At 53.4% G+C, this 16,126-nt stretch overlaps 7 protein-coding genes across 7 annotated transcripts; 4 read left to right on the top strand and 3 right to left on the bottom strand.

Moving 5' to 3' along the window:
• Positions 1–294: 294 nt before the first annotated feature.
• BO97DRAFT_346784 (40S ribosomal protein eS17) lies at positions 295–941 on the top strand (the record flags this gene model as incomplete). The annotated part of the gene is made up of 4 exons (XM_025691824.1): positions 295–351; positions 413–538; positions 605–802; positions 867–941. Coding segments are annotated over 4 exons (456 nt in total), but the record flags the coding sequence as incomplete, so codon positions are not given.
• Positions 942–1,289: 348 nt separating this feature from the next.
• Positions 1,290–2,489, bottom strand: BO97DRAFT_406024 (Rtr1/RPAP2 family protein phosphatase). The gene has a single exon (XM_025695322.1). It carries the CDS (start codon positions 2,381–2,383, stop codon positions 1,382–1,384), a length of 1,002 nt encoding a protein of 333 aa, XP_025550798.1. The 5' UTR covers positions 2,384–2,489; the 3' UTR covers positions 1,290–1,381.
• Positions 2,490–3,045: 556 nt separating this feature from the next.
• Positions 3,046–7,559, top strand: BO97DRAFT_443704 (SH3 domain protein). The gene is made up of 4 exons (XM_025698392.1): positions 3,046–3,191; positions 3,346–5,272; positions 5,329–5,424; positions 5,485–7,559. Exons 2-4 carry the CDS (start codon positions 3,514–3,516, stop codon positions 7,266–7,268), a joined length of 3,639 nt encoding a protein of 1,212 aa, XP_025550797.1. The 5' UTR covers positions 3,046–3,191; positions 3,346–3,513; the 3' UTR covers positions 7,269–7,559.
• Positions 7,560–7,818: 259 nt separating this feature from the next.
• Positions 7,819–9,497, top strand: cwc25 (U2-type spliceosomal complex subunit CWC25). The gene is made up of 2 exons (XM_025699989.1): positions 7,819–7,920; positions 8,037–9,497. The coding sequence occupies exons 1-2, from the start codon at positions 7,895–7,897 to the stop codon at positions 9,409–9,411; spliced, it is 1,401 nt and encodes a 466-aa protein (XP_025550796.1). The 5' UTR covers positions 7,819–7,894; the 3' UTR covers positions 9,412–9,497.
• Positions 9,498–9,611: 114 nt separating this feature from the next.
• On the bottom strand, positions 9,612–12,870 carry BO97DRAFT_406022 (putative AP-2 adaptor complex subunit beta). The gene is made up of 7 exons (XM_025695321.1): positions 12,762–12,870; positions 12,457–12,704; positions 11,949–12,133; positions 11,808–11,883; positions 11,388–11,752; positions 10,907–11,335; positions 9,612–10,859 (listed from the first exon to the last, which is right to left on the bottom strand). Exons 2-7 carry the CDS (start codon positions 12,493–12,495, stop codon positions 9,806–9,808), a joined length of 2,148 nt encoding a protein of 715 aa, XP_025550795.1. The 5' UTR covers positions 12,496–12,704; positions 12,762–12,870; the 3' UTR covers positions 9,612–9,805.
• Positions 12,871–12,989: 119 nt separating this feature from the next.
• On the top strand, positions 12,990–13,969 carry BO97DRAFT_406021 (ER membrane protein complex subunit 4). The gene is made up of 3 exons (XM_025695320.1): positions 12,990–13,232; positions 13,332–13,681; positions 13,743–13,969. The coding sequence occupies exons 1-3, from the start codon at positions 13,092–13,094 to the stop codon at positions 13,816–13,818; spliced, it is 567 nt and encodes a 188-aa protein (XP_025550794.1). The 5' UTR covers positions 12,990–13,091; the 3' UTR covers positions 13,819–13,969.
• Positions 13,953–16,038, bottom strand: bna5-1 (kynureninase). Its single transcript, XM_025699079.1, has 4 exons — positions 15,635–16,038; positions 15,223–15,566; positions 14,683–15,166; positions 13,953–14,617 (listed from the first exon to the last, which is right to left on the bottom strand). The coding sequence occupies exons 1-4, from the start codon at positions 15,807–15,809 to the stop codon at positions 14,178–14,180; spliced, it is 1,443 nt and encodes a 480-aa protein (XP_025550793.1). The 5' UTR covers positions 15,810–16,038; the 3' UTR covers positions 13,953–14,177.
• Between the last annotated feature and the right edge of the window lie 88 nt (positions 16,039–16,126).

The raw sequence follows: 16,126 nt of genomic DNA, 5'->3' as shown, positions 1-16,126 counted from the left end.
CTTCATCGGGTTCTATAAGTAGATCGTCCGTCTGAGTAATGACCTATATTTCGATCATGGATGGATAGACCGTCCGGGATACCGTAGTTACCATCTCCTTTGCATAATCAACAATGATGCCGCATAGCCCTGGATAAAGTCTCGGCATCAGCATGCCAGGGGAAAAGAAACTGGGTCACGTGCTGAGTACTAGGGCTGGCTTCGAGGGTGATTACCGACACGTGATCCGCACACGGCTAAGCGAGGACGGGCATCTCGAACATCAAAAGACATAAGGTATCTTGGGTCGGGAGTTTCGAACATCCATCCAGCCAGCAACAAACCGCCAAAATGGGTCGCGTCCGCACCAAGGTAAGCAGAAATCATCGAAACAGCGCAGAGAGGTCATGGTTCTAATTATATCGCCATATAGACAGTCAAGCGTTCCGCTAAGGTCATCATCGAGCGTTACTACCCCAAGTTGACGCTCGACTTCGAGACCAACAAGCGCATTTGCGATGAGATTGCTATCATTGCCTCCAAGCGTCTCCGCAACAAGGTTAGTAGATTCGCGCGCTGAAGAGAATTGGAATAGGGCGGAACACTGATGTGAACTCTTCCTTAGATTGCTGGTTACACCACCCACTTGATGAAGCGTATCCAGCGTGGCCCTGTCCGCGGTATCTCCTTCAAGCTTCAGGAGGAGGAGCGTGAGCGTAAGGACCAGTACGTTCCTGAGGTCTCCGCTCTGGATGTCTCCCAGACCGAGTCCGGCCAGCTCGATGTCGATACCGACACCAAGGATCTCCTTAAGAGCCTGGGCGTAAGTTCTTCCCGCGATGGTTATGAATGAATGGATCGGAAGCTAATCGATCATGCTTCTCTAGTTCGACAACCTCAAGGTCAACGTCGTCACCGTCTCCCAGCAGCAGGTCCAGGAGCGCCCCCGTCGCTTCCGGTAAATCTGTGCGCTCTTAAGCGGAAAATGAAAAAGTTCCACGCTTGTCTTGGGTCGATCCATGGCGTTTTCATGCTTGTTCTGGCAGGCTTCCAGCTACATTGTAGTCTAGAAACAGACTCATGAGGAATGAACATGACTTTCGTCAAACAAGGTGTCGCAGATTCTCCTAGCGGAGATGACGCTTGATTGCCAATTTTCTTCCCGTTCACCATCCGGTCTCAAGACCGGCTGTTGCGTAGGAATTCCATACCAGGTCGCAAATCAGGCAGTCACTTCCTGTCGCTCTACGCTTCCCTTCTCATGCTTATCGAGGTAACGCCGTCTCGAGACTGTAGATTGATATCTTATCTGGGTATCATCCTGGAAGTACAACGCCCCCGTAATGCCAACGCCTCTGCTTAATCAGGGGAGTGCCGTCATCTACTGCATGAAACGAAATGCTCAATGATCGCGAGGTACATAACCTTCGATGGAGCCACCCTTCTCATCGCCCGGTCGCATCTGTGGTGCCGTCACCGGACCAGCAGTGTGACTGTTCTCCTGGACATTGATATCCACGCGGCCCGTGTATAATGCAGGGTGCACATCTCCACGCTCCAGGGCCAACTCCTGCGAGCGTGCGTCATCGCGAACCGAGAGGTTAGCCATGTGATCAAACACGTCGCTGGGGCTTTGCCCCTCGTGCACATGCAAGTCACCTAGCTGGCCGGCAACCTCGTTGACAGTGGTCGTGCTCCTTTTCTTGCCTTTGCCCTTGCCTTGTTGCTGTGATCTCGCCCGTTCCTCTTCGAGCAGAAGAATGTGGGTGCCGCGAGTGTCGCCTGCTCTCCTTTCCCAGACGGGCTGCTCGGCCAGCTGCACTCGGATGAACATTGCCCTTTCGGCACATGCATCGGAACACCACATCTCTAGCTTCTCTCTGGGGACGATATTCATCTCCCGCCCGCGTCCGCCGGGGCCGCTACCCTTCGAGCCCCACGTTATGCGGAAGGCCCCTCGCGAGTCCTCCTTGCGATGTTCATGTGGACACAGAGTATAACCGCATAATCCTTCGATGTTTCTTTCCAGAATAAGATTGTCGTAGTCGGCGGGTTGAAAGGGTATCAAAGCAGACTTAAAGGCGCGAGCATCTTCGGGGGACGGGGAGCTGGGATCGGCGGATGAGGAGGCTGGGAACTGGACAAGGTCGAGGATGCGATCAAGAATGAGCGCCTCTGCATCCTTCTGGGCTTGGATCTGACGTGCATGGTGAAGCGCAATGGCCATATGACGGGGATCAGTGCCTGGCCTGTTTGATAATGATCCTTTCTCCTGTTGTGACATGCCGGCGTTGGGTGGCGCTCCTCCACCACGAGTGGTAACGGGCTTCGAGCGAGTTAGCGATGCGGATGCGGCGTGAGCGGACGGAAGAGAGGTTTTGAGTATGTGCCGATCCAAAGACATGGTATTTCGGAAACAGGATATACACTTTTGAGAAAGCAGAAAAGAAATAAAATGAAGTGAATAGGGAGGCTAAATCTGCAGTAATGAGTTGGGGACGGAGAGAGGGGGGAAATCGGAGCGGAGGAACGGAGGAACAGAGGTTCAAATTTGGTCGGGTCGGCAGGAGGCAAAAAAACCCCGGATTCAAAGGGAAGCTAAGGCAGGTAGAAACACTCCCCATGACGATGAGGTTTGCCTTCCTATCAAAGTATGATTTATTCATCTTTACTCATCTTTGATGATTCCGTTAGGAGATCAGGAAAGGTATGATAGTATGCCCCCATGTATGAGTATGTATGATACCCAACTTTGCCCGTCTGCTAGCTACCAACTACTGGAAAGTGTTGATTGATTGGCATTGAAATTGGTGGATGACTGGTTCAACCTCTGCTCAATCTCATTAGCCGCCGATCGCCCCGTGGTGGAGCTACTTGAGAGAGGATGAGAGAGGAAGAGAGGAGTGAGGAGGGCCTGTCTGTGCTCTGTAACGAGTCTAACGACGTAGCCTCGTAGCCTGTAGTACACACCTTAGTCTATCCGCGGCGTACTTGCTTGCCTGCCTTACACTTCCTTAGATCCTCCTCTCTGTTCTTCCTCCCTCTCCTCCTCCTCTCTCCCTCTCCCTCTCCTCCCCCCAATCCCCGCCCATCATTCCCTAGTTACTTCCGCCTTTGATTTACAATTCTTCCCACTTTCATAGTCTTTCTCTTCTCCCTTTACTTTTTCTGAATACTTTCTCATCTAGTGGACATTGTGCTTCTTGACTGCAGTAAGTCTTCCGTTAGCCTTGATTCTACCAGCTGTCCTTCTGGCGGTGTGAGAGGGAGTGAGTGTGTCTGATTCCACTCACCCCCTCCACCGGCCATGCTCTGACGTACCGCACGTCAGTCCACCAGGCTGACATATTATTGTTATTTTTCAAGCAGGCCACCTCGCAGTTAAGCACATCCTGCATATTTTCCACTGCATAAAGCCGTACATAATTTAGTGCTTCTGCCTGCAAATATTCCGCCTGCCTGTTCGCTTCAAATCACCCCTCCGATCCAAAGTCATTCATCCCACCTCCGTGACCGGAACTTTCGATTTGCCAAATGTCCAACCCGCCCTTCACGGTCAGAGCGGTCTTTGATTATTCTTCGGACCACGATGATGACCTTAATTTCGCCATTGGACAGATCATAACTGTCACAGCCGAGGAAGATGCAGAATGGTACTTCGGTGAGTATGCGGACGACTCCGGGCGCAAAGTAGAGGGTATTTTCCCCAAGAACTTCGTCGAAAGATATGAGCCCCCTGCTCCCCCGCGGCCGACTCGTCCAAGCAGACCCAGAAAGGAGGTAGAGGCGGTCCCCCCGCCCCCCGCGCCCGCTGTCGCAGCTGCAATCTCTCCTACGGAGAGTTCCTACCCTCCCGAGCCTGAGCCTGAGCCCGAGCCCGAGCCCGAGCCCGAGGTAGAGAAGACGACTGCAGCCGTACCTCAGCCTCCGAGCTCCCCACCCCCAGCGCTGGCATCACCAACTCGTGAGGTTCCTTCTCCGCCTAAGCCGGTATCAGTTCCAGTCGCCCAGCCTCCGACGAAAGAGGCCAGCGAACCAGCTCCCAAACCTGCATCTAAACCACCGCCTCCCGCTGTCGCCGAGAAGCCCACCGGGTCATCCTTTAAGGACCGTATTGCGGCATTCAACAAATCTGCCGCGCCGCCAGTTACGCCTTTCAAGCCAGGCGGACTTCCTCAGAGCTCCAACACTTTCATCAGGAAACCGTTTGTTGCACCGCCACCCAGCAAGAACGCATATGTACCTCCGCCCAGAGAGCCTCCCCAGAAGGCATATCGCAGAGAAGAGGAATCCGATGTGCAAGAGCGGGTTACGCGGGAACCTCCAGTGTCTGAGGCCCGTCCCTTGTCCAGTGATGGTCCAGAAGAAGGTGCGGAGGATCAACCCAAGCCAACAACTCTGAAGGAACGCATTGCGCTTCTCCAGAAACAACAGATGGAACAGACTGCTCGCCATGCTGAAGCTGCGCAAAAGAAGGAAAAGACTAAACGGCCTCCTAAGAAGCGTCTCGAATCCCACGAAGATACTCTTCCGGTACAAGACCTCTCAGCCGAAGGAGCCGAGCCGATTGAACAGGCACGGGAACATGCTCATGATGCAGCGGTCCCAGCCGTGCCGCAACCTGCGATGCCACCTCCACTTGCACATGAGCTCACCAGCGATACCAATGATGCCGATGACTCTGCTGCTGCCGACACGGAGGACGCGGAAGAAACATCGACAAGCAAGGAGGACTCCGACGAGCGGAACCGTGCAGAGGCTCGGCGTCAAGCTCAGGCCCAGGATGCTCAGTTGAAGGCAGAACGTAGAGATGAGCCAGAGTCGGATGAGGATAACGAAGAAGCTGAGGAACAACCTCAGGAGGAAGAGGAAGAGGAGATTGACCCCGAGGTCAAGCGAAAGATGGAGCTTCGAGAAAGAATGGCGAAGATGAGTGGCGGTATGGGCATGATGGGTTTCTTCGGACCTCCTGGTGGTATGCCTGTTCCTGGTGCGGCTCGCAAACCCAAGGCGCCCGTGGAAGCAGAGAACGCTGTGGATGATGAAAGCTCCCGTCCCGCCCCAGCCCCTCCAGTCCCTATTATGGCCTTGCCCGGAATGAATGTAGGCAAGCCTCCAGTCTATCCTAACGTCGAGAAAGAAGAGGAGGCGGAGGAGGAAGAGCAGGAAGAGTCCCCTGCAAGCCCAATTACCGAGCAGCATGCTGCATACGAGGTTCCTGATGTGGAGCAAGTTGTCCATGAAGAGCCTCCGACCCGTCGCATGTCTGCCGATAGACCATTTACGCCGCAAGGTATGGAAGATGCTTTCTAATAGCCCCAGGGGCCTAGGCTTACGATTTTTTCACAGAGCGTGCAGTTCCTCCCCCTCCCCCCCTCGACACGCGCCCGGTGCCACCTCCAGTTCCTCATGAGCAGCCTTTGTCTCCTCCGCCGGTGCCAGGATGTAAGTTGCTTTGTAAAAAAATTGCTCCGTCACCGTTCGAAGCTAACTTTGAGGAATAAGCCCAATCTCTGCCACCTCCCAAGGGCGCAGCACCTGCTGACCCAGGAGACGAATCTGATGATGAATTATCGCTGCATCCCAATGCTACTCCGACCACTGCACCATCAGAGCAACCGGCGCCTCCGCTCCCCGACCATCTTGACTCTCGTCGATCATCGACCTACGATACAACGTCTCCCAAGTCGCCTACGCTACCCGCAGACAAGAGAATGAGTCGCCCTCCTCCACCCGTGCCAGCGAACCCCCCAGTCTCATCCCAAAACAGGCCGATTCCGCCCCCTCCTCCAGTCAACATTCGGCGGAGGTCTACGACCGATAGTCGGACAAGCATGGCTTCGCAGCCCCGCCAAGCCGGAGAGGGAGCCGACGGCGAAATCACGGAATATGATGGCGACTACGACACTGACATTGCATCTGGTGCTAAGTTCAAGGATGCTCTGAAGTCTCACGGCCGCGATTCTAGCCTTGACGAAGGTGTCATGACCGATGAACACACGCTTCAATCCCCTAGAAGCCCACCCCAGACTCGTCTCCCGCCCCCACCTCCTTTGTCTGCCCCACGAGCCGTGCCCCCTCCACCCCCAATTCAACCTCCCAAGAGTGCCGGCAGAGACTCTCTACAGTCGCCAAGAGGGCCTCCACCCCCTCCACCCCAACGAGAGCCATCATACGGGGGTGATGACGATGAATATGACCCTTACCGTTATACCGCCCCGCAACATGGGGTGCCTGTCTCAAGAGCACCGCCACCGATTCCCACTGGTCCAGCAGAAGCTGCACCTATGCCTCCTCAGGCTGCTGAAGAAGAGTCTGATGATATGTATGATTCCTCGCCTGTGCAAAATTTCGGTGAGATGTCTATTCAGTCCCCTATCGAAAAACGCACCTCAATGGCTCCTCCGCCTCCTAGCCTGCCTCCGCCTACACCTCGCAGCAACCGAGCATCGCTGGACATTCCGCGAGCCCAACCCAGTGTTCGGAGATCCATGGACGTTTCTCGTCCGTCCATTGATCTGGGCTTCATTGCCACGGACGTTGACTTGGCAGAGAACACTCTTTGGTGGACGCATTCCAATACTCCTCCTCCTGCTTTCCAGAACCGGAAGGACGTTCTGCTTGAGTTCGAGGAGTCAAATTCCTCCAAGCGTGGCGGTAAAACTACTGTGACCAAGGATATCTATATCTTGTTCATCGACTACTCGCAGACCGTGATCACTGTGAACTTTGATGCTCGCAACCCCTCTGATGCGACTTTAGAACAGCGTCACGAGGCGCCTCCTCACCAACCTCGTCAAGACCAGCTGGAGACTGCCCATCATCAGATCGGAACACGCATCGCCAACGCGATCAATGGCATCCAGAACACTACTGTTGCGGATGGCTCTCCACATGGCTTGGTGCAGCATTTGCTAAGCCCCCTGTCTGATGTCCTCCTTCCGGTTGGCACCCGCGCCTATGGGGCCCTGGTCTATTCCAATTTGGCCAATGCTTCCGTGCAGCAAAACGACGAGATCCGCGCAGGAGATATTGTCAGTTTCCGCAACGCACGATTCCAGGGTCATCGTGGCACGATGCATCAGAAGTACAGCTCTGAGGTGGGCAAACCTGATCACGTAGGCATTGTCGTTGACTGGGATGGCACCAAGAAGAAGATCCGCGCCTGGGAGCAGGGCAGAGAAAGCAAGAAGGTTAAGATGGAGAGTTTCAAGCTGAATGACTTACGGAGTGGAGAATGTAAGGTGTGGCGTGTCATGCCTCGGAGTTATGTTGGTTGGGACAAATAAGGAAGGAGAATCAATTACCTAATGTATGAAGGGCCTGGCGCTGGAATCATGAAAAAATCCTCTATGGACGATTGATGCCGTTGTCCGGGCCTCGGAGGCCGGTGCGGAGCTCTGCTGACATGTACTGCCGATGAGCTTGCAAATAGGTCTGTGTGAAGATACGAGTGGAGATGGTGTTTTATGATCTGCTTCCAGATATTACCTACCTTTCTTGTTGTAACTATCTATTGATGGTCGTTCCGTGTGTCTGTAAATGCACTATGGTGGCTATTGCTTCGTTTTACTATCGGCATGTTCGAACATATCAACATCTGTGTTCTTTTCCGAAATCCTTTCCAGCTCTAATGCTTGAGACTTAAAGAGCCTGGTTCCGGTCTTATGAATTAGACACCTAAAGCATTAATTCGGCGGTAAGGACGAGAGCGCGACCCGCAGTGGCGGCGCAAACCTCCGAGGTCCGCTCCTGCCACCGCCTCCCGGGCCCCCCACCCATTCTTCCTCATTAGGAATACCAACCCATCGCCGCCCCTAGCTTCATCTTCCGTCCACCATTCTCCCTCAAAACATCGTTCCACAAACACCCGCAACAAATCCCATCGCATATCTATCCCCTCTAAATCGCAAAGATGGGTGGCGATCTCAACCTGAAGAAGTACGTCTTTCGCTCTCCGCACAGATACACCCTCCTTTACCCATTCCCGGACCCCATCACAAGCTTCCTTACCTCCTCAATACTAACCATTTTTCTTTCTTTTCACAAAACAATAGATCATGGCACCCCTCCCTCCTCCGCAATCAGGAGCGCGTCTGGGCGGAAGAGAAGCGCGCCCTGGAGGAACGGAAACGCATTGACCAGCTGCGGCGCGAGCGCGACGAGGAGCGCCAGATCCAGGAGCTGCAGCGGCTGCAGGAGGACTCGGGGAAAGCCCGGCAGGTCCAACGCGTCGACTGGATGTACCAGGAGCCGTCGAGCGCGACGGGCCACTACTCCGAGGAGATGGAGGGATACCTGTTGGGGAAGCGGCGGTTCGATCAGATCCTGTTGAAGAATGATGAGAGTCAGGCGCTAAAGAAGGGGGCCGGCGCTGCGGTCACCGGGGAGGGGGCTGCGGCTGCGGCTGCGGGCACGAATCCCAGGGATACCATGGTGAAGGTCTTGGCGGATCCGTTGTTGGAGATTCGGAGGAGGGAGCAGGCGGCGCTGGAGAGTGCCGTTAAGGAGGGGGTGAGGAGGGGGTCGTCGGGTGGTGTTGGTGCTGGTGCTGGGGGACATAGGGAGAGGAGAGAGAGGGGCGGCGATCGGGAGAGGAGACATCGGAGGGATAGTAGGGAGCGGGAGCGGGAGCATAGGAGTAGGAGGAAATACAGTGATGAGGAGGATAGGCGGTCGTCGCATCGGCATAGGGAGAGGGAGAGGGAGAGGGAGAGATCCCCTAAGGCTGAGGAGAGTCGGTCGGAGAGGAGACGAAGGGATGAGAAGGGTGAGCGGAGCTATCACCGGCGTGATGATAGGGATCGCAGAGATGACCGCGATCGCAGAGATCGTGATTACGACAGAAGGGACCGCGACCGCGACCGCGATCGTGATCGCGCTGGCAGAGACGGGGACAGAGATCACCCTAGCAGACAACACGAGAAGGAAGACCGTCACGACCGCCCATCTCGTCGAGATGCTCCTCAGGATCGGTCGCCCTCGCCCCGACCTGATCGCTATCACTCTGACAGACGTCGGTTTGACGACAGAGAAGATGGCCCTCGTCGGGAGGCTCATCACGGAGACCGACGAGAAAGATCCGATCGCTTTTCCGAAAGAAAGGATTATAGAGGACCTAGAGACTCATACAACCGTGACACGAAACCTCAGGACAATAACAACTCAGAGCAGAGATCCAAGGATCTGGAACAGGAACGCAAGCGCAAACTGGCAGAGATGCTGTCCAACGCGGACGAGATGGAAGAATCCCGTCGCAAGCGTATTGCGGAGGTTACTGCTTCAGAACAGAAGCAACTCGAGGAGGACGAAAAGCATCGCTCTGAAAAGGGCCGATTCGTCTCGGGCCTTCATCGGCAGCTTCAGGAAGACAGCTTGGATGACCGCCTCAAACGGAGTCGTGGTGGACTTGCTCGGTTGGATGATGAGTGAATGTCTTCTTTTGCAGCGTCCTACTACTATCATTCTTATTCTATGGTTCTAGGCGCCTTTTCTAGGGCCGCGATAAGTGTAACACTCTAATGATAATTTAATCAAGATTGTCCATACACTCGGCTTTGCGAATAAACAGCTCGCCCCCAGCAGACTGGATGTAGCAAGTGCATGACATGCATGAAGAAAGCGAATTTTGCATCCAACTTCGTCCTTCTTTACATTTTGCAGTAGTTAAAATGATACATGTATGAAATAGTAACAATAGTAAGAGGTATCACAAGTCCCTGCCTGCGATTAACTGGCATCGCTCAAAGGATGAAAGCAGATGGGAAAAGCCAAAAAAAGTATCCTAGAGAAGGAGGGTGGCGGCGATATGAGAAGGAAAATGGTATTATAGCAGCAACAACTCGCCCGTAGCAGCCCCGCCGGCCAACTGGGGTTGATAGACCTGCTGTTGGTTCTGGTTGACGACATACTGTGTTTGGGAAGCGCCGCCGCCGCCGGCACCGCCATCCCCACGGCCGCCGAGGTCAAGCGCCGCCATCTGCTGACTACCGACGCTATTGAAGTAATTGTCCGCGGCACTGACGGCTGCGTTCATGTCGACGGGGCCACCGCCCGCCCCGGTCATCGGGAATCCAGTGGGGTTCGTGGCCGCAGTGGGACTCGCTGTGAGCTGGGCTGGGGCAGCAGGGAACTGCCACGCGGCGCTGCTGACTTCTTCTTTCGGTTTCTGCAGGGCCGGACTGTACTGTAGCCGTCTTGTCCGCGCAGAGCGGAAGACCTGTTGGACGGGCTTCAGATACACCGTAGCCAGCGTGCCAACATTCAAGCAGAGCTCTTCGAGGGTTTTCGGGTCCAGCTTCTCGCTCTCTGCGCTGATCGGCGGTTTCTCACCCATGACGACTTGTTTGGCAGCAGCCGGGTCGGTGGAGAGTAGGCGCCAGTACATGTATCCTCTGTCGCGGAGATCAGGATCATCTGTCTCCTCGGTGCACCACTTCAGAACTTGGGGGACCAGCTGCTGACCCTTGGTTGGGCGTTGGATGAAGAATTTGACTGTTGCTGTCAGTAAGGCAAGTTGAACCTCAATGGTTTCGTCGTGGAAGGTGGCGAGGTAGTCTTGAAGGAGTCCGTCGGAGTTCTCGATGCGGTCTGCGTATTGTCCAATGATCCAGATGATGGCAGCCTTGGCCTCGGGCTCATCGAGTTCATCAATGTTCTGGATCACGTTGCTGATGATATTTTCATATTGGTTGGGGTATTTGCGGAAGATGTTGCGGATGACAACGGTCGCTTCCTGGACGATGTAGGGAATCTTTGCGTTGACCAGGTCAAGGAGGGTGTCGATACATTGTCGTGCGGCCGATTCAATCTTGATCGCCAGCTTGCCGATGGCGCGCACTGCCTTGCGTACGAAATGAACGTCGATTTCTGTGGCATACCTGCACTTATTAGCTGTGCGGCCACCGAGAATTGGAGCTGAACTTACTCTCTGAGCTCCGCCAGCACCACGGAAATATTCTCTTTCGTGGTTAGCATGAATATCAATTCGAGCTTCGTCACTTTGACGTAGATCGGATCATTGTAGTTACAGAAGAAGACACGGATATCGTTCCGCAAGACTTCAGGTCTCTTCTGTAGAATAAGGATGGCGTTGCGGAGAGCCAGGTACTGAACTTCTGGAGGCTTGGAGAGAAGGGTGACTAGGGGTGGCGACAGCTTTTTCGCTAGAGATGTGACATGTCTCTCGTCGGCGATGTAGTTCATGAGGTAAAGAATGACCCGGATCGAGGTCAGGACGACGGCGGAGTTGGAATGCGACAAACGGGGAGCGATGCGCTCCGCCAGTAAAAGCGCTTCTGCAGAGTCTTGAGGGACATACGACATCAATGCCTCGAGGATGTACGATTGACCCCACCTTTATTATGTTAGTTAAAAACGATTCTTGGAAGCGGAAATGGGACAAGTACTCAGAGCAGTCTGGCAGGATCGAGACCAGCTTCGAGGCACTGGCGTAGTCAATGGTGAGAGAGATTGATTCGCTGCGACCCCAGATATCCACCAAGGAGGCAAGGACACTGGAAACCACCGTCGGGTTCTCGTCCTTAAGCATACTATTCAATCGATCAATTAGGTCGGAGCTCTCGACCATCTTCTTATCGTGCTCGTAGAGCTTCGCGACGCAAAACGCAGCCGTCTTGCGAACGTAGGGATCCATATCTTGCATCAATCGCTTGACCGGTGCAATAGTGGCTTCGACAAACTCGCGGACGTGAACGTACGAAATTGTCCGTAGAGCCAGAGCACGCACGAGTGGGTTGGAGTCCTCCATGTCCTGTGTACTCGGTTAAGACAATTAAAGAGCCCTAAGGGAGGGGTATCGTCCGTACATCGACCAGAATCGGCAGCGCCTTCAGTGCAATCTCCGGCTTCGCCCTTGAGTAGTTGACGAGAAACAGGAAGCACCTGCATTATCAAAGCGAAGTCAGTGTCGGCCATTCTCTCCGCGTTTGAGATGCCCTCCGACGTACATCTTCTTAATCTCCAAACTGGGCAGGTTCATGCAACCGATCACATCTGGAAATAAGGCCACCATATCGTTGTTGCTCATAGTCATGTTTGCGACAATCTTCTTGAGGGCGATCTTCTTGGCCGAGTGGTTTTTGTCCTTCTTTCCACCGCTGTTGAGCTCCTGGCGCAGTTCGGCAACTTTGCCCTGTTTTGATTGAGAGAACGGTAAGCCATATTGCGGGTTATAGGGAATCGCACTGAGGAACATTGAGATTGCAGGTGATGTTTGTAGTGTAAGATAGTTCCGGGGGTATAAAGAGGAAACGAATTCATGGGCGACACGAAAGTATACGAAAAGAGCCCGGAGATAAGAAACGGGGTATTGCTCGTTCGTATGGAAGAGAGCCACCATCGAGCGTGATTCGACAGGACGAGAGAGGGGAAGATGCGGAGGGATTATAGAAAGTCACCAGGCCATAGCGTCAAAGTGACCGACGAAACAGAGGAGCAGTGCACGCAGGTACGTACCCTTGCGAACAATTTCGCATCTCCCCCGCTAGAACTCATTGTGTCGGAGGATTATAGGTAACGAATCGGGCGATGTTCGGTGGCTTGGTGCTTTTCAGGATGTGGCTGGCGCAAGGACTGAAGCTTGTGGCGTTTCAAGATCGCATGTATATAGCAGCGTTGCTTCTTGGTTCGTGTCGATATCCGGGCTTCGAAAGGAGGAGAACCTTAGCTGGCCGCAGCTTCCATGACCTTTTTCGGAGGGGGGGCTAAAGGAGTCAGCGTCGCACGAGAAAAACGATCGCGGAAGCGGATTGGAATCCAACCTGGGCTCAATGAGAATAGTCACCGACTCCCCAGTAGGATCTGATGGCCGAGACAGAAATCTAAGTCGAAGTTGACAGCTTGAAGGTCAAAAGGGGAGTTTGATTCAGGGTCCCGAGTCTGGGTTGGATTGAGAATCAGGAGAGTGGATCGGGAGCCGCCAACTCCGCCCGCCGCCGCTTGTGGAGAAATTCCCAGTCCGGATGGATGAATGCTTGTCATCGTTCATCCCAGCTTCCTCCTCCGCCCTCCCTCTTATCAACATCCCTTCCATACGCTCCGCACGCTCTGCTCGGCCAGTCTCTGTCTTATACTGCATAGGACGGATATGAATGATGGCCGCGCAAGCTCTTAATCCGCCTCCACCCCCGGCATGGGTTGTCAGGCTAAACACCCCGATGCCGCGCCCAACCAAAGAGGCCGCCAGCATCCCCGATCCTCCAGGTTTCTCGAAGAAAACGGGCGGTAAAAATGTACGCTTTATTATGGCTAACCCCTCTGCTTCTTCCTCTTCTTCTTCTTCTTCTTTCTTTCGTTGTGTCTTGTCTCAAACTAATTGATCTTACTCGCAGCGTGCGCAGCAGTCTTCAACAACCGCCGCCCCAACCAAACCCGAGGACACCGATACCTTGAAACTAAAGAAGGCCTGGGAGATTGCTCTGGCTCCCTCAAAGCAGATTCCCATGAATGCGATCATGATGTACATGTCTGGAAACAGTCTCCAGATCTTCAGTATCATGATGGTCTTCATGCTCTTCAAGGGCCCTATCCAAGGCCTCATCAACACCAACACTGTCTTCACCAAATTCGAAACTGAAGGGACTCGGGGCAAGCTCCTGGGCGTAAAGGCCATCTATGTAGTGATGCAGCTAGTGTTGCTGTGCTTGGGTGTATGGAAGGTCAATGCAATGGGCCTTTTGCCGTGGGTGTCCCCTTCTCACACGTTTGTTTATCTGACGGTTGGCTAATCTCCGCTTGCACAGGACTACGAGATCGGACTGGTTAGCTTGGGAATCAGAACGTCAACCGTTGGAGCCGGCTTATTTCACATTTGGATGATTCCCCGAAGTATAACTCTTTAGGTACATACTATCAGTACACAAAGTATGGAAATGCTGTAATGGTAATATTCAGCGATGTTTTCGTGCAAAGGGATTATTGGTATTGTCTTGAATTGCTTCCTATATTCGTTTTGGGTTCAATATATAAAGCCGTCAGGTGTAGCCCTATCCGATTTCGCCAATATTATAGATCCCCAGATCATGATGGTACGATTATCCTTGTTCCAGAAAAGCCCGGCCCAAAAGCAAGGCCGGATCAGCAACCCCACAGGTTACGGTCAAATGCACGGAGGAAAAAATCGAAGAACCTGTCGTGGGCCGGTATATATTGAGATGACAGATATACAAGTCATATGTTCACTTTCGAGCGTCCAATGCTTTTCGACACGCCTGGAGAAAGACCTGGCAGAATTCCCAGACATCAACGTACGAATTATACATGGGTGCAGGCGCCACTCGGATCACGTCCGGCTTTCGTTCATCGATAACAACTCCATGCTCTTCCAAAGTCTCAAGAACCCCGTCGAGGAGACCGGGTGCCAAACGCAGACTGAGTTGGGCACCCCGTTCTGCTGGGTTCGAGGGTGTGATTATGGAGAACGGTCTTTCTGGAAGCGAATCAAGTGGGCACGTCAGCAAGAGCTGTTCCAAGTATGCCGTAATCTGCAGAGACTTCTGACGAATTTGAGCCATTGAGGTTCGGTTGAATAACTCCAGAGATGCCGCAAGTGCACTGATATCTAGAACTGATGGGTTTGATAGCTGGTATCCTGCGGCACCTGTCTGGGGCACAAAGTCTGCGGATACAAGTTTAGCGTATGAACCTCCAGACGGGGTCAGGAGAAGAACATGGGTGTCATACTGTTTTCCATCAGGAAGCGCGTCTGCTTGTCCCCTCCCCACCAACCTGACAACCGCGGACGAAAGGCTTGCTCCGCCGTTCCAAGCTTGTCCTTGTCTACTTGGCCATGCTTCGCATGAACGAAAAGGGCCGCCATACAACCAGGACCGCTGTTAAGGTATTTGTATGTGCACCAAGCAGCAAAATCCACGTTCCAATCGTGCAGTCGGAGGTCGACATTGCCCGCCGCGTGGGCACAATCCCAACCAACCAAGATGCCCTTCGACTGCGCATACGCGGTGATCTTCTCAATTTCGAAGTACTGGCCGGTATAAAATTGGATAGCAGAGAGAAGTATTATAGCAGTACTCGAGGCATGCTCGTCGATGACGCGGAATATTTGCTCAGTAGGCAAAGTAGGAAACCTGGGGTCTTCAGGCTCAATGAGAACCATCGCATCTTCTGGGCGGAGATTATGATGTTTGATCTGGGACTCGACGGCATACTGTTTTCTCGCATGTCAGTGATTGCTCTTCTAGCACGTATAGCTTCGATGCGTACATGATCACTTGGGAATGCCTTGCCCTCGATGATGATCTTGTATCTCTCCTGGGTAGGCTGGTAGAAACTTGCCATCAGCAGATGCAGATTGGCCGTCAGCGTACCCATCACCGCAACCTCCTCGGGGTGAGCTCCAACAATCGGTGCCATCAGCTTCGATCCCGCCTCGTCCACATTGACAAAAGGCGGAAGCAGCTGATCATCATGCGGTACAAAATGGCCGGTCACGCCTTTGATGGCCCAGACTCGCAAGTAATGGTCAATGTACTTGCGGACATTGCGGGGCTGGACTCCGAGGGAGTTTCCGCATAGATAGATGGATCGGTCCTCGGCTTTCTCATCATCTAGTACATATAATGCCTATGGTCAACAGATGCTCCCATATGACTAGCAAGTCGCTCAATTGACGTACATCCATCTGGTAGAGCCAATGTCTTCCTCTTCAAATCATTTTTCGAAGGAATGAGAAATTCCTGTCGGAAGTGGCGCAGAGGGTCCTGCGCATCAAGCGATTGTGCATGTTCTCTCGTGAAGTCGGAAGGCGGGGATCGGCCATTTGCGCGCTCCACATGCAGGTCGGAAAGCATGGTGTCACCCGGCAAACACTCTTTAGTCCGTGGAGTCTGACAGGGCTGATTGGCACTAGCTTGTATTATGGAGCGATTGAGAGCTTCACGCCAAATTCTACAGTCAATCTTCAACCAAAACTAGCTCCAGAAGCAAATACGAGCCGGAATCGCAAGTCGGTTCAGTTCCCCGCGATCGATAATCGGCCCAAAGGCGGACAAAACCGTACGGCAATTCTGCCGGTGTTTGCCGGCACCCGATGGACCAATAACGTCATGTCGGTTTCCTGACTAACGGCCATATCTTTGGGATGATGATATATAATCAAATCACGCCC

This window comes from Aspergillus homomorphus (assembly GCF_003184865.1).
Source record: "Aspergillus homomorphus CBS 101889 unplaced genomic scaffold BO97scaffold_21, whole genome shotgun sequence".
In the NCBI taxonomy this organism is placed as follows: Eukaryota; Fungi; Ascomycota; class Eurotiomycetes; order Eurotiales; family Aspergillaceae; genus Aspergillus; species Aspergillus homomorphus.
This window is presented reverse-complemented; position numbering and strand designations above follow the sequence as displayed.